The 12846-nt window shown below is 40.1% G+C and overlaps 1 protein-coding gene across 1 annotated transcript; it reads right to left on the bottom strand.

Annotated features, from left to right (window-relative positions):
- Positions 1 to 1377: 1377 nt before the first annotated feature.
- On the bottom strand, positions 1378 to 11312 carry hs3st1 (heparan sulfate (glucosamine) 3-O-sulfotransferase 1). Its single transcript, XM_079839020.1, has 2 exons — positions 11187 to 11312; positions 1378 to 2332 (listed from the first exon to the last, which is right to left on the bottom strand). The coding sequence occupies exon 2, from the start codon at positions 2309 to 2311 to the stop codon at positions 1445 to 1447; it is 867 nt and encodes a 288-aa protein (XP_079695146.1). The 5' UTR covers positions 2312 to 2332; positions 11187 to 11312; the 3' UTR covers positions 1378 to 1444.
- Positions 11313 to 12846: the final 1534 nt, after the last annotated feature.

Here is a 12846-nt window from a genome sequence, read left to right as displayed (position 1 = left end):
GTAAGAGTGTTTGAGGTGCGTGAGTGTGTGTAAGAGTGTTTGAGGTGCGTGAGTGTGTGTAAGAGTGTTTGAGGTGCGTGAGTGTGTGTAAGAGTGTTTGAGGTGCGTGAGTGTGTGTGAAAGAGTGTGTGCGTGAGTGTGTAAGAGTGCGTACGTGAGTGTGTGTGTGTGTGTAAGAGTGTTTGAGGTGCGTGAGTGTGTGTAAGAGTGTTTGAGGTGCGTGAGTGTGTGTAAGAGTGTTTGAGGTGCGTGAGTGTGTGTAAGAGTGTTTGAGGTGCGTGAGTGTGTGTAAGAGAGTTTGAGGTGCGTGAGTGTGTGTAAGAGTGTTTGAGGTGCGTGAGTGTGTGTAAGAGTGTTTGAGGTGCGTGAGTGTGTGTAAGAGAGTTTGAGGTGCGTGAGTGTGTGTAAGAGAGTTTGAGGTGCGTGAGTGTGTGTAAGAGTGTTTGAGGTGCGTGAGTGTGTGTAAGAGTGTTTGAGGTGCGTGAGTGTGTGTAAGAGTGTTTGAGGTGCGTGAGTGTGTGTAAGAGTGTTTGAGGTGCGTGAGTGTGTGTGTGTGAAAGAGTGTGTGCGTGAGTGTGTAAGAGTGCGTACGTGAGTGTGTGTGTGTGTGTAAGAGTTTGTGCGTGAGTGTGTAAGAGTGCGTACGTGTGTGTGTGTGTGTGTGTGTGTGTGTGTAAGAGTGCGTACGTGAGTGTGTGTGTGTGTAAGAGTGTGTGCGTGAGTGTGTGTGTGTGTGTGTGCGTGAGTGTGTGTGTGTGTGTGTGTGTGTGTGTAAGAGTGCGTACGTGAGTGTGTGTGTGTGTAAGAGTGTGTGCGTGAGTGTGTGTGTGTGTGTGTATAAGAGTGTGTGCGTGAGTGTGTAAGAGTGTGTGCGTGAGTGTGTAAGAGTGCGTGAGTGAGTGTGTAAGAGTGCGTGAGTGTGTGTGTGTGTGTAAGAGTGTGTGCGTGAGTGTGTAAGAGTGCGTACGTGAGTGTGTGTGTGTGTGTGTGTGTGTGTAAGAGTGTGTGCGTGAGTGTGTGTGTAAGAGTGTCTGCGTGAGTGTGTGTGTGTAAGAGTGCGTGCGTGAGTGTGTGTGTAAGAGTGCGTGCGTGCGTGAGTGTGTGTGTGTGTGTGTGTGTGTGTGTGCGTGAGTGTGTAAGAGTGCGTGCGTGAGTGTGTAAGTGTGTGTGTGTGTGTGTGTGTGTGAGCAAAATAATCTTGTTTTCTGTTTGAATTAAGATTATTTTGTTTACCCCATTGGCAGATTATTGTGCTTATTTTAAGCAAAAACTCCCTTCATTTTGAGTTATTTTCCCCCAAAACAAAACAAAAACTTCTGTTTGTCTAATAAATGCTTCTTAATGTAAAATTCTTTAAATATTTTGACTGAAAACGACAAAAACACAAAGCATTTTTTGCGGCGGAGACCCTGATGTTCCAGTATTTCAGGATCTTCTTAATCTCTCACTTCCAGTCGAAGGTCCGTCCGGCCAGCTGGAAGAACTTCTGGTTGGGCTCGTGGAAGTAGTCGTAGAGTTTGTGCAGGATCTCGGGGGCCAGATGAGGGTGTTTGCGGCCCTTGGAGGTGTGCAGGCAGCGCTCTCGCCTCCGCTCCCTCAGGCAGAAGAAGCCCTTGGTCTGGTTGAAGTAGAAGTTGTGGGCGTTGATCTGCGGCTCCAGCTGGAGGAACTCCTCCACCTTCCTCATCTCGGGGAGCGGATCTCGGATGAGGGCGTCCCCGTCCACCAGATGCAGGCGGGCCCTGGGGACCAGGCGGAGCCAGCGCTGAAGGTGCTCGTGGTACAGGCTCCGGTTCAGGGCCCGGTAGTCCAAGTTGAGCCGCCCGTGGCGCATTAGCAGCGTCTCCAGGGTTTGCTGGGGCTTGTGTTTCTCCAGCCGGTGCTGGAAGACCTGAGTGTAATCGGAGAGCAGCCGCTCCACCGGCTCCCGGACGATCAGCAGGAGCCGTGCGGAGGGAAGGGCCCCCAGGAGCCGCTCGGGGACCCGGCTGGAGGTGAAGTACGCCGGGGTCTTCTCCACGGTCAGCTGACCCGGCCCGGCCAACGGCATCTGAGAGGCGTACCAGTCCACGCCGCGCTGGTAATGGCTGTCCCAGTCGAAGAAGTGAAGCTCCCTCTGAGCCGCGACAATATCGCGGTGGAGGCTCAGCATCTCCAGCAGCGCCCGCGTGCCACCCTTCCTCACCCCGATGATGACGACGTCGGGCAGGCGGAGCGTGGCGTTGGTGGGCATGGCGTTGGCGGAGGGAGGGAACAAACAGAGAAGAGCGAAGATAACGCCAGCCATCAGAACAACCACACCAGACTTCATCCTCACCGCAAACACACACCTCTGAGGAGAAACACAAACACGGCATGAGTACACTGCAAAAAATGCTTTTCTTACTTTCTTTTTTTTTTTTTACTATTTCGTTCCCTTGATTTATAAAGCGTGCGCATGATTTACTATTTCGTTCCCTCGATTTATAAAGCGTGCGCACATTTTACTATTTCGTTCCCTCGATTTATAAAGCGTGCGCATGATTTACTATTTCGTTCCCTCGATTTATAAAGCGTGCGCATGATTTACTATTTCGTTCCCTTGATTTATAAAGCGTGCGCATGATTTACTATTTTGTTCCCTTGATTTATAAAGCGTGCGCATGATTTACTATTTTGTTCCCTTGATTTATAAAGCGTGCGCATGATTTACTATTTCGTTCCCTTGATTTATAAAGCGTGCGCATGATTTACTATTTCGTTCCCTCGATTTATAAAGCGTGCGCATGATTTACTATTTCGTTCCCTCGATTTATAAAGCGTGCGCATGATTTACTATTTCGTTCCCTTGATTTATAAAGCGTGCGCATGATTTACTATTTTGTTCCCTTGATTTATAAAGCGTGCGCATGATTTACTATTTTGTTCCCTTGATTTATAAAGCGTGCGCATGATTTACTATTTCGTTCCCTTGATTTATAAAGCGTGCGCATGATTTACTATTTCGTTCCCTTGATTTATAAAGCGTGCGCATGATTTACTATTTCGTTCCCTCGATTTATAAAGCGTGCGCATGATTTACTATTTCGTTCCCTTGATTTATAAAGCGTGCGCATGATTTACTATTTCGTTCCCTTGATTTATAAAGCGTGCGCATGATTTACTATTTCGTTCCCTCGATTTATAAAGCGTGCGCACATTTTACTATTTCGTTCCCTCGATTTATAAAGCGTGCGCATGATTTACTATTTCGTTCCCTCGATTTATAAAGCGTGCGCATGATTTACTATTTCGTTCCCTTGATTTATAAAGCGTGCGCATGATTTACTATTTTGTTCCCTTGATTTATAAAGCGTGCGCATGATTTACTATTTTGTTCCCTTGATTTATAAAGCGTGCGCATGATTTACTATTTCGTTCCCTTGATTTATAAAGCGTGCGCATGATTTACTATTTCGTTCCCTCGATTTATAAAGCGTGCGCATGATTTACTATTTCGTTCCCTCGATTTATAAAGCGTGCGCATGATTTACTATTTCGTTCCCTTGATTTATAAAGCGTGCGCATGATTTACTATTTTGTTCCCTTGATTTATAAAGCGTGCGCATGATTTACTATTTTGTTCCCTTGATTTATAAAGCGTGCGCATGATTTACTATTTCGTTCCCTTGATTTATAAAGCGTGCGCATGATTTACTATTTCGTTCCCTTGATTTATAAAGCGTGCGCATGATTTACTATTTCGTTCCCTCGATTTATAAAGCGTGCGCATGATTTACTATTTCGTTCCCTTGATTTATAAAGCGTGCGCATGATTTACTATTTCGTTCCCTCGATTTATAAAGCGTGCGCATGATTTACTATTTTGTTCCCTTGATTTATAAAGCGTGCGCATGATTTACTATTTTGTTCCCTTGATTTATAAAGCGTGCGCATGATTTACTATTTTGTTCCCTTGATTTATAAAGCGTGCGCATGATTTACTATTTTGTTCCCTTGATTTATAAAGCGTGCGCATGATTTACTATTTTGTTCCCTTGATTTATAAAGCGTGCGCATGATTTACTATTTTGTTCCCTTGATTTATAAAGCGTGCGCATGATTTACTATTTTGTTCCCTTGATTTTGTTCCCTTGATTTATAAAGCGTGCGCATGATTTACTATTTCGTTCCCTCGATTTATAAAGCGTGCGCATGATTTACTATTTCGTTCCCTTGATTTATAAAGCGTGCACACGTTTTACTATTTCGTTCCCTCGATTTATAAAGCGTGCGCACATTTTACTATTTCGTTCCCTCGATTTATAAAGGGTGCGCATGATTTACTATTTCGTTCCCTCGATTTATAAAGCGTGCGCATGATTTACTATTTTGTTCCCTTGATTTATAAAGCGTGCGCATGATTTACTATTTTGTTCCCTTGATTTATAAAGCGTGCGCATGATTTACTATTTCGTTCCCTTGATTTATAAAGCGTGCGCATGATTTACTATTTCGTTCCCTCGATTTATAAAGCGTGCGCATGATTTACTATTTTGTTCCCTTGATTTATAAAGCGTGCGCATGATTTACTATTTTGTTCCCTTGATTTATAAAGCGTGCACATGATTTACTATTTCGTTCCCTTGATTTATAAAGCGTGCACACGTTTTACTATTTCGTTCCCTCGATTTATAAAGCGTGCGCACATTTTACTATTTCGTTCCCTCGATTTATAAAGGGTGCGCATGATTTACTATTTCGTTCCCTCGATTTATAAAGCGTGCGCATGATTTACTATTTTGTTCCCTTGATTTATAAAGCGTGCGCATGATTTACTATTTTGTTCCCTTGATTTATAAAGCGTGCGCATGATTTACTATTTCGTTCCCTTGATTTATAAAGCGTGCGCATGATTTACTATTTCGTTCCCTCGATTTATAAAGCGTGCGCATGATTTACTATTTTGTTCCCTTGATTTATAAAGCGTGCGCATGATTTACTATTTTGTTCCCTTGATTTATAAAGCGTGCGCATGATTTACTATTTCGTTCCCTCGATTTATAAAGCGTGCGCATGATTTACTATTTCGTTCCCTTGATTTATAAAGCGTGCGCATGATTTACTATTTCGTTCCCTTGATTTATAAAGCGTGCACACGTTTTACTATTTCGTTCCCTCGATTTATAAAGCGTGCGCATGATTTACTATTTCGTTCCCTCGATTTATAAAGCGCGCGCATGATTTACTATTTCATTCCCTTGATTTATAAAGCATGCGCATGATTTACTATTTCGTTCCCTTGATTTATAAAGCATGCGCATGATTTACTATTTCGTTCCCTTGATTTATAAAGCATGCGCATGATTTACTATTTCGTTCCCTTGATTTATAAAGCGTGCGCATGATTTACTATTTCGTTCCCTTGATTTATAAAGCGTGCACATGATTTACTATTTCGTTCCCTCGATTTATAAAGCGCGCGCATGATTTACTATTTCGTTCCCTCGATTTATAAAGCATGCGCACGTTTTACTATTTCGTTCCCTCGATTTATAAAGCGTGCGCATGATTTACTATTTCGTTCCCTCGATTTATAAAGCGTGCGCATGATTTACTATTTCATTCCCTTGATTTATAAAGCATGCGCACGTTTTACTATTTCATTCCCTTGATTTATAAAGCGTGCACATGATTTACTATTTCGTTCCCTCGATTTATAAAGCGTGCACATGATTTACTATTTCGTTCCCTTGATTTATAAAGCGTGCGCATGATTTACTATTTCGTTCCCTCGATTTATAAAGCATGCGCATGATTTACTATTTCATTCCCTTGATTTATAAAGCATGCGCACGTTTTACTATTTCATTCCCTTGATTTATAAAGCATGCGCACGTTTTACTATTTCATTCCCTCGATTTATAAAGCGTGCGCATGATTTACTATTTCGTTCCCTCGATTTATAAAGCGTGCACATGATTTACTATTTCGTTCCCTCGATTTATAAAGCGTGCGCATGATTTACTATTTAGTTCCCTCGATTTATAAAGCATGCGCATGATTTACTATTTCATTCCCTTGATTTATAAAGCATGCGCACGTTTTACTATTTCATTCCCTTGATTTATAAAGCATGCGCACGTTTTACTATTTCATTCCCTTGATTTATAAAGCGCACGCATGATTTACTATTTCGTTCCCTCGATTTATAAAGCGTGCGCATGATTTACTATTTCGTTCCCTCGATTTATAAAGCGCACGCATGATTTACTATTTCGTTCCCTCGATTTATAAAGCGTGCGCATGATTTACTATTTCGTTCCCTCGATTTATAAAGCGTGCACATGATTTACTATTTCGTTCCCTCGATTTATAAAGCGTGCGCATGATTTACTATTTCGTTCCCTCGATTTATAAAGCGTGCGCATGATTTACTATTTCGTTCCCTCGATTTATAAAGCATGCGCATGATTTACTATTTCATTCCCTTGATTTATAAAGCATGCGCACGTTTTACTATTTCATTCCCTTGATTTATAAAGCGCACGCATGATTTACTATTTCGTTCCCTCGATTTATAAAGCGTGCGCATGATTTACTATTTCGTTCCCTCGATTTATAAAGCGCACGCATGATTTACTATTTCGTTCCCTCGATTTATAAAGCGCACGCATGATTTACTATTTCGTTCCCTCGATTTATAAAGCGTGCGCATGATTTACTATTTCGTTCCCTCGATTTATAAAGCGTGCGCATGATTTACTATTTCGTTCCCTCGATTTATAAAGCGCACGCATGATTTACTATTTCGTTCCCTCGATTTATAAAGCATGCGCACGTTTTACTATTTCATTCCCTTGATTTATAAAGCGCACGCATGATTTACAATTTCGTTCCCTCGATTTATAAAGCGTGGTGTTGGCGTGCGGGACGACCGGAGGGAACACACAGAGCAGAGCGAAGATAACCGCATCCCTCAGAACGACCCCACCAGACTTCATCCTGACCACAAACACAGCATGTTTACACATCAACAACATTCATGCATACGAGCAACCATTTTAAAAGCACTCTTTATGAATGTTATGAAATCTGTCAGATCATATACAACCTGTCAGTCACGAATCAAATGATTATTATTATTATGGAAGCCTATTTTGCCACATAAAGGAAATAAAAATAAATATAGATGAAAGCAGCCATTACTGGGGCCAAGCGCAAAGAAGAAGACAAGACAAAATGGCTGGGAGTGTCAGATCAACTGCAACAATGAGCCATTAAAGACATATTAAGATCATTTTAGGTAAAATAGCTGTAAAATTATAAATCCAGTCAATAATAATGATTTAATGGTTTATCACTTTCGACCAATAGGTGGCACAGTTACGAAATTGATGTTTTGTGGTCAGAATAAGGGAACAATGACACTTGCAAAGTTTGGTGTCAATGTGTCATTGCAGAGATATAGCCTAAGTATGAACCACATCTCAACCTTTTAAGTACCTTAAAGGCATGGTGCTGATGACACATACCGAGATTTGTAATGATACACCAATTAATTCGTAAAGTATAGCATTTCATATCATAATACTTCATTGTAGTCAATGGGAATTTCATGTTTTGTTCTATTATAGCGCCACCAAGAGGCTCAATCCCATTATTTTTTGTATGTGTCCTCGGAGTGAGCCCATACATGTGTGTGTCAATGTTGGTGAATTTTAATTTTGGAGTTAAAGACATTTATATGAAAAAACTTTCAAAAATCCCTGACACCTGACTTTGATTGGATTTTACTCCCTTACTATTAATATTTGGACATTTGGGCATTAGCGTTTCGCTATCGACCGATGTTTCTGAACTTCTGACGCTGGTTTCGTCTTGATCGGACTAGCGGTTTCACAGATATCAGCTAACGCTTTTAAAGCGCTAAATTATAACGCTGCACAAACCATACGCCGAAACCTGGCAAGTCTGGTATCGTTGGACTCGGCAACAATTCAGGAGACAAAAAAAGTTACTCCCATGAAAATAAGTCAACCACACCCAAAGTTATAAGGTAACTTATAACACTAGGTGGCGCTGTTTTTTGAAACATCTCAGGCTTCTTCAGGGCATCGTGTGTTCATAAAATACAGCATTTTAGCATATAATTCAAAATGGCCGACAGCCAAAAATTGGATATCAGTCGACTCGCATGCCGTCCTGAATCTAACCAGACTTTTATGATTTTTGGACAAACGGTTCAGAAGTTATAAGCAAAAATAGCTATTTTTCATATCTCCGGACCAGTAGGTGGCGCTGCGCCGAAACGCTGCAAATTGCCTCAGGTCAGGTTGATCTGAATACGATAAAGCATTGCGGAGATATAGCCATAAGTCTATTTTCGCATGCGCTACGTAAAAAATTTTGCGTTTTTCGAAAACGGTTTGAGAAATCAAATTGAATTCCATAACTTTTTGTCAGCATGGTCAGAAGATGATCTGGTTAAATTTTTATGAAAATCAGAGCAACGGCCCAGGAGGAGTTTACAAAAGTAGGTTTTTCGGAAAATTCAAAATGGCGGGAGAATTTTGTTTCTATCCCTTAAGGTTCAAAAGTTATTAAACATGAGTGAAACTTTGGACAGGTGGTGGCGCTAGAGGGATTGAGTTAGAGACTCCAAATTAGCTGTGGTGACAGATCAGACGGTCCTCTATCTGTGTGCCAAACTTCAAAACTTTTTATTTTGTTAATTTATTTTTTTCGAAGAAAGAAACATTAATAGTAATGAAATCCAAAATATGAAATGGATGAATATTTTCTGAGTCATCCACTATTTTTCACCTGAGTTATAAAGCAAAATCCCAGGGGTGTAAACATGACTTTAGAAAGATGGCAGAATTATGATTGTATTCTCACACAGAGATTGGTAGATCTATTAGTGAAATATGATGACTTTATCAATCTGTGTGTCATTATATGCAAACGGTGAGCGCTCAAACATGGGACATAAGCACTTCTGCTGTTGTTTTTCCCCAAGTTTGCATGTCTGTAACTCCAGAAGTATTAAAGATATCTGAATATCCTTCTAGATTCTGCTTCTTAATAAACTTTTCTTTAAGTGTCTGCATTTTAAAGGCCCTCGATGGTTCAGTTCCAGAGATATCGGGATCTCAATGCGGCTCCAAGTGCAAATTGTTGGTCGAAAACCAAAGCATCAAACAGTTGAAACGTACTGTATTTAAAGAGCATTGTCTGAAGAACAAATAAAGTTAAAGGTCCTGTTCTTCGTGATCCCATTTTTCAAACTTTAGTTAGTGTGTAATGTTGCTGTTAGAGCATTTATAATACCTGTAAAATTATAAAGCTCAAAGTTCACTGCCAAGCGAGATATTTTATTTAACAGAAGTTCCCTTTCAAAGCCTACAGCGAGCGGCCGGTTTGTTCTACATCCTGGTATTTCCTGCTTTAATGACGTCAGTAGAGCAGTTTGTCGACTAACCTCCGCCCACAAGAACGCGCGAAAAAGGGGGCGTGGTCTTGTTGCTCCCGCGTGGAGAAGAGGAAGTGTTGCGTTCGGTTGCGTTCGTATAGTTTGTTTGTCGCCATGTCGTCGAGACGCTGTTATTTTCATCCCGGAGTCAAGTCACCTTTGCTTGGCTTTCCCAGGGCCGCTGCACTTAGAGATCATTGAGCGCGTTTATCTCCCCGTTATGGTGAGAGGCGCGACCTTTCCGGTAACGTGCGCTCTGCGTGCGCTAAGCTGCTGTCCAATCACAACACGGGAACCGCTGGCCCAATCAGAACTCGTTACGTGTTTCTGAAGGAGGGACTTCATAGAACAGGGAAATCTGTCAAGCCGTTATGAGGACAGTGGAAACAGCAGTATACAGATCAGTACATTGTGTTTTTTACACGCGAAACATGAACACATGTTATATTGCACACTGTAAACACAATCAAAGCTTCAAAAAAACACGAAAAACGGGACCTTTAAACTAGAAATGTGCCTTCTATCCTCTATCAAAACAACTGCATTAAACATACCAATTTTAACAATCCAAAGACGCACTGAAACGGCCAATTTAAGGCAGATTCACTTCCTTCCACAGATTTGAAGTTAATTTCTGAAATACAATAGTGAAATAAAAGAACTGCAGCAGCTCAATAGCCAATAACAGTATGGGAATAAACCACAAAGGGTCTTAAAAAATGGACGTAACAAAAGAATTAAGAACCAGAATTTAAATGGATATTGAGAAGAATAAAAAAGTGCTTTTTGGCCACTGAAAATGTGTGCTTTAAAATGAAGATACCAAAGGAAAAGTTGGTTAAGAACCAGAATATTAAAGCATATTGAGATATCGCTATTACTTTGAGTTACAGGCATGCACAATTAGGAGAAAAATAAAACAAAGAAACACAAGAAGTGCTGATCCCCCATGTTTGAGCGGCATATAATGAACACCATCATTTTATTCCACTGTTGTATTTCAATGGTTTAATACTTTGGTTTTTGACCAACAATTTGCCCTTGGAGCCGCATTGAGATCCCGATATCTCTGGAACTGAACCATCGAGGGCCTTTAAAATGCAGACACTTAAAGAAAAGTTTATTAAGAAGCAGAATCTAGAAGGATATTCAGATATCTTTAATACTTCTGGAGTTACAGACATGCAAACTTGGGGAAAAACAACAGCAGAAGTGCTTATGTCCCATGTTTGAGCGCTCACCGTTGGCATATAATGACACACAGATTGATAAAGTCATCATATTTCACTAATAGATCTACCAATCTCTGTGTGAGAATACAATCATAATTCTGCCATCTTTCTTAAGTCATGTTTACACCCCTGGGATTTGGCTCCAGATGTCAGGTGGAAACTCTTATGGTGGTAAATATAATATAATATAAATATATGACTATATATAAATATAATAATAAATATTAATCCATGGCATTTAATAATTTGTCTTTCATCACTATTAATACACCTGTCTTCAGAAAAAGTATTAGGTAAATTATGAGTAGACCCATATTTTATACATATGATTTTTATTAAACAAAATCTGCTCTCTGGCAGATGAAACTTTAATAAGCCGAACTGTATTTTCTATTTCACCTGCTTCTGATTATATTAAAGTAATACGGTAATAACAAGGAAATCGCTCATTTAAACTAAAGATCATTTAAAGACACTCTCGTGAGTTATAATAATCATAATCAATAGATGGACAGTCTTACCTGCCGATCGGATCCATGAGGAGAAGCTTTTAAAGAAGAGAAATCACCCAAACGGAGAATCTCTCACACACACTTACACACACACTTACACACACTCACAACAGTGAAAGTTTCTCACGAGCTCACGTGCACGCGCGCTCTGAGGGCCCGCACAAGTCTCCCCTCACATAAAGCGCCGCGCCCCGCGCTGACGTCACCGCCGCAGCCCCGCCCCGTCCCGGTGACATCAGCGCGCCCCGCCCACCGATCGCGCAAACAGTCATAACACTTTTCATATTCACGCGAGCAGCTTTACTGATGTTAATGTTTATTATGTCTTCATTTCCTCACGCCTTATAATCATAAAGATTAAAGCTGCCCATGTATGAAGATTTCCCACAATCTCCAGTGATTCATATCAGATCCGCTCCTTTAGCAAACCCTCATCAGCAGCTCTGACACACACACACACACACACACACACACACACACACACACACACACACACTCACACACACACTTCCTCCAGTGAGTAACAGACCATCCTCACAGGAAACACACCTGAACCGACAGACACACACATTTATTGAGTTGTGTAAGAGTTTACTGCTCATAATCATAAAGCAGTGAATGATCAACACACACTCACTCACACACACACACACACACACACAATTTATGACGGATGGCCGAATTGTGTCAAAAAAGACAGAAGCCTCTGATGCAGAAGATAAGGGACACACTGCTCTTCTTACTTAGTATTTGTGTTTTGTTTCTAGTCTAAATATCTAAAAATTCTTAAATCAAGGTGCATTTACTAGATAAGTAAAATGACAGAAGATATTTTTCTTGTTTACTTGAAAATAAAATCAAAATGAAGTGAGTTTTTGCTTAAAACAAGCAAAATTATCTGCCAATGGAGTGAGAAAAATAATCTTGTTTCTGATTGAAATCTTGTTTCTGTCCCAATCAGAAATAAGATTATTTTTCTCACCCCATTGGCAGATAATTTTGCTTGTTTTAAGCATAAACTCACTTCATTTTGATTTTATTTTCAAGTAAACAAGAAAAAGATTCTAAATAAGAAGAGTATTTTTTGCCGTGTAAAGACAGAAGTGATGTAGGCAAATTAATGAACAGTTTGTTTAATTGCATAGTAGTAAAATACTAATGTTTGCTAATTAATTCCAGTTATTTTTAAACTTTATGCAAGCAGCTGTTCTGGGTTCTCCAGAGGCCACAGCCAGTGTGATTTTGTAAAAAATACATAATATAAAAATATTAAACGCATGTAATATCACTTTTTTAATAGCCTAATGTTTTTACTCTGCAGTTGTGCAGTTTTAAGGGGGTGTATAGACATTTTAAAATGTATTTGCCGAAATTAGTAAAGATATTTATATACAGGTTTATTTAAAATAGCAACATTTTATGTAAAATTCACATTAAATATCAAAATTTCTCAGTTGAATTCCTGGTGAAAGCATGAATGCTCATAGTTTAGTGTAAGATTGCTGCCATCTACTGGAAAACAAACACTTCTGCTAGATCTCAATGAATAGTTTGTGCATGAATGTTAGATGCACTCTGCCTCTTTGTGTTTAGGCTGTAATGTGGCATAGGTGCAATATTTGTACAGTTTTACTATCATCAGCCTTTAAAAAATAAAAAAAATAATAAA

The sequence above is a fragment of the Gobio gobio genome, assembly GCF_949357685.1.
Source record: "Gobio gobio genome assembly, chromosome: 16".
In the NCBI taxonomy this organism is placed as follows: Eukaryota; Metazoa; Chordata; class Actinopteri; order Cypriniformes; family Gobionidae; genus Gobio; species Gobio gobio.
This window is presented reverse-complemented; position numbering and strand designations above follow the sequence as displayed.

Bases quoted from the DNA above. Each gene is read 5' to 3' on its own strand.
- hs3st1 (XM_079839020.1), bottom strand. From the start codon at position 2,311: ATGAAGTCTGGTGTGGTTGTTCTGATGGCTGGCGTTATCTTCGCTCTT.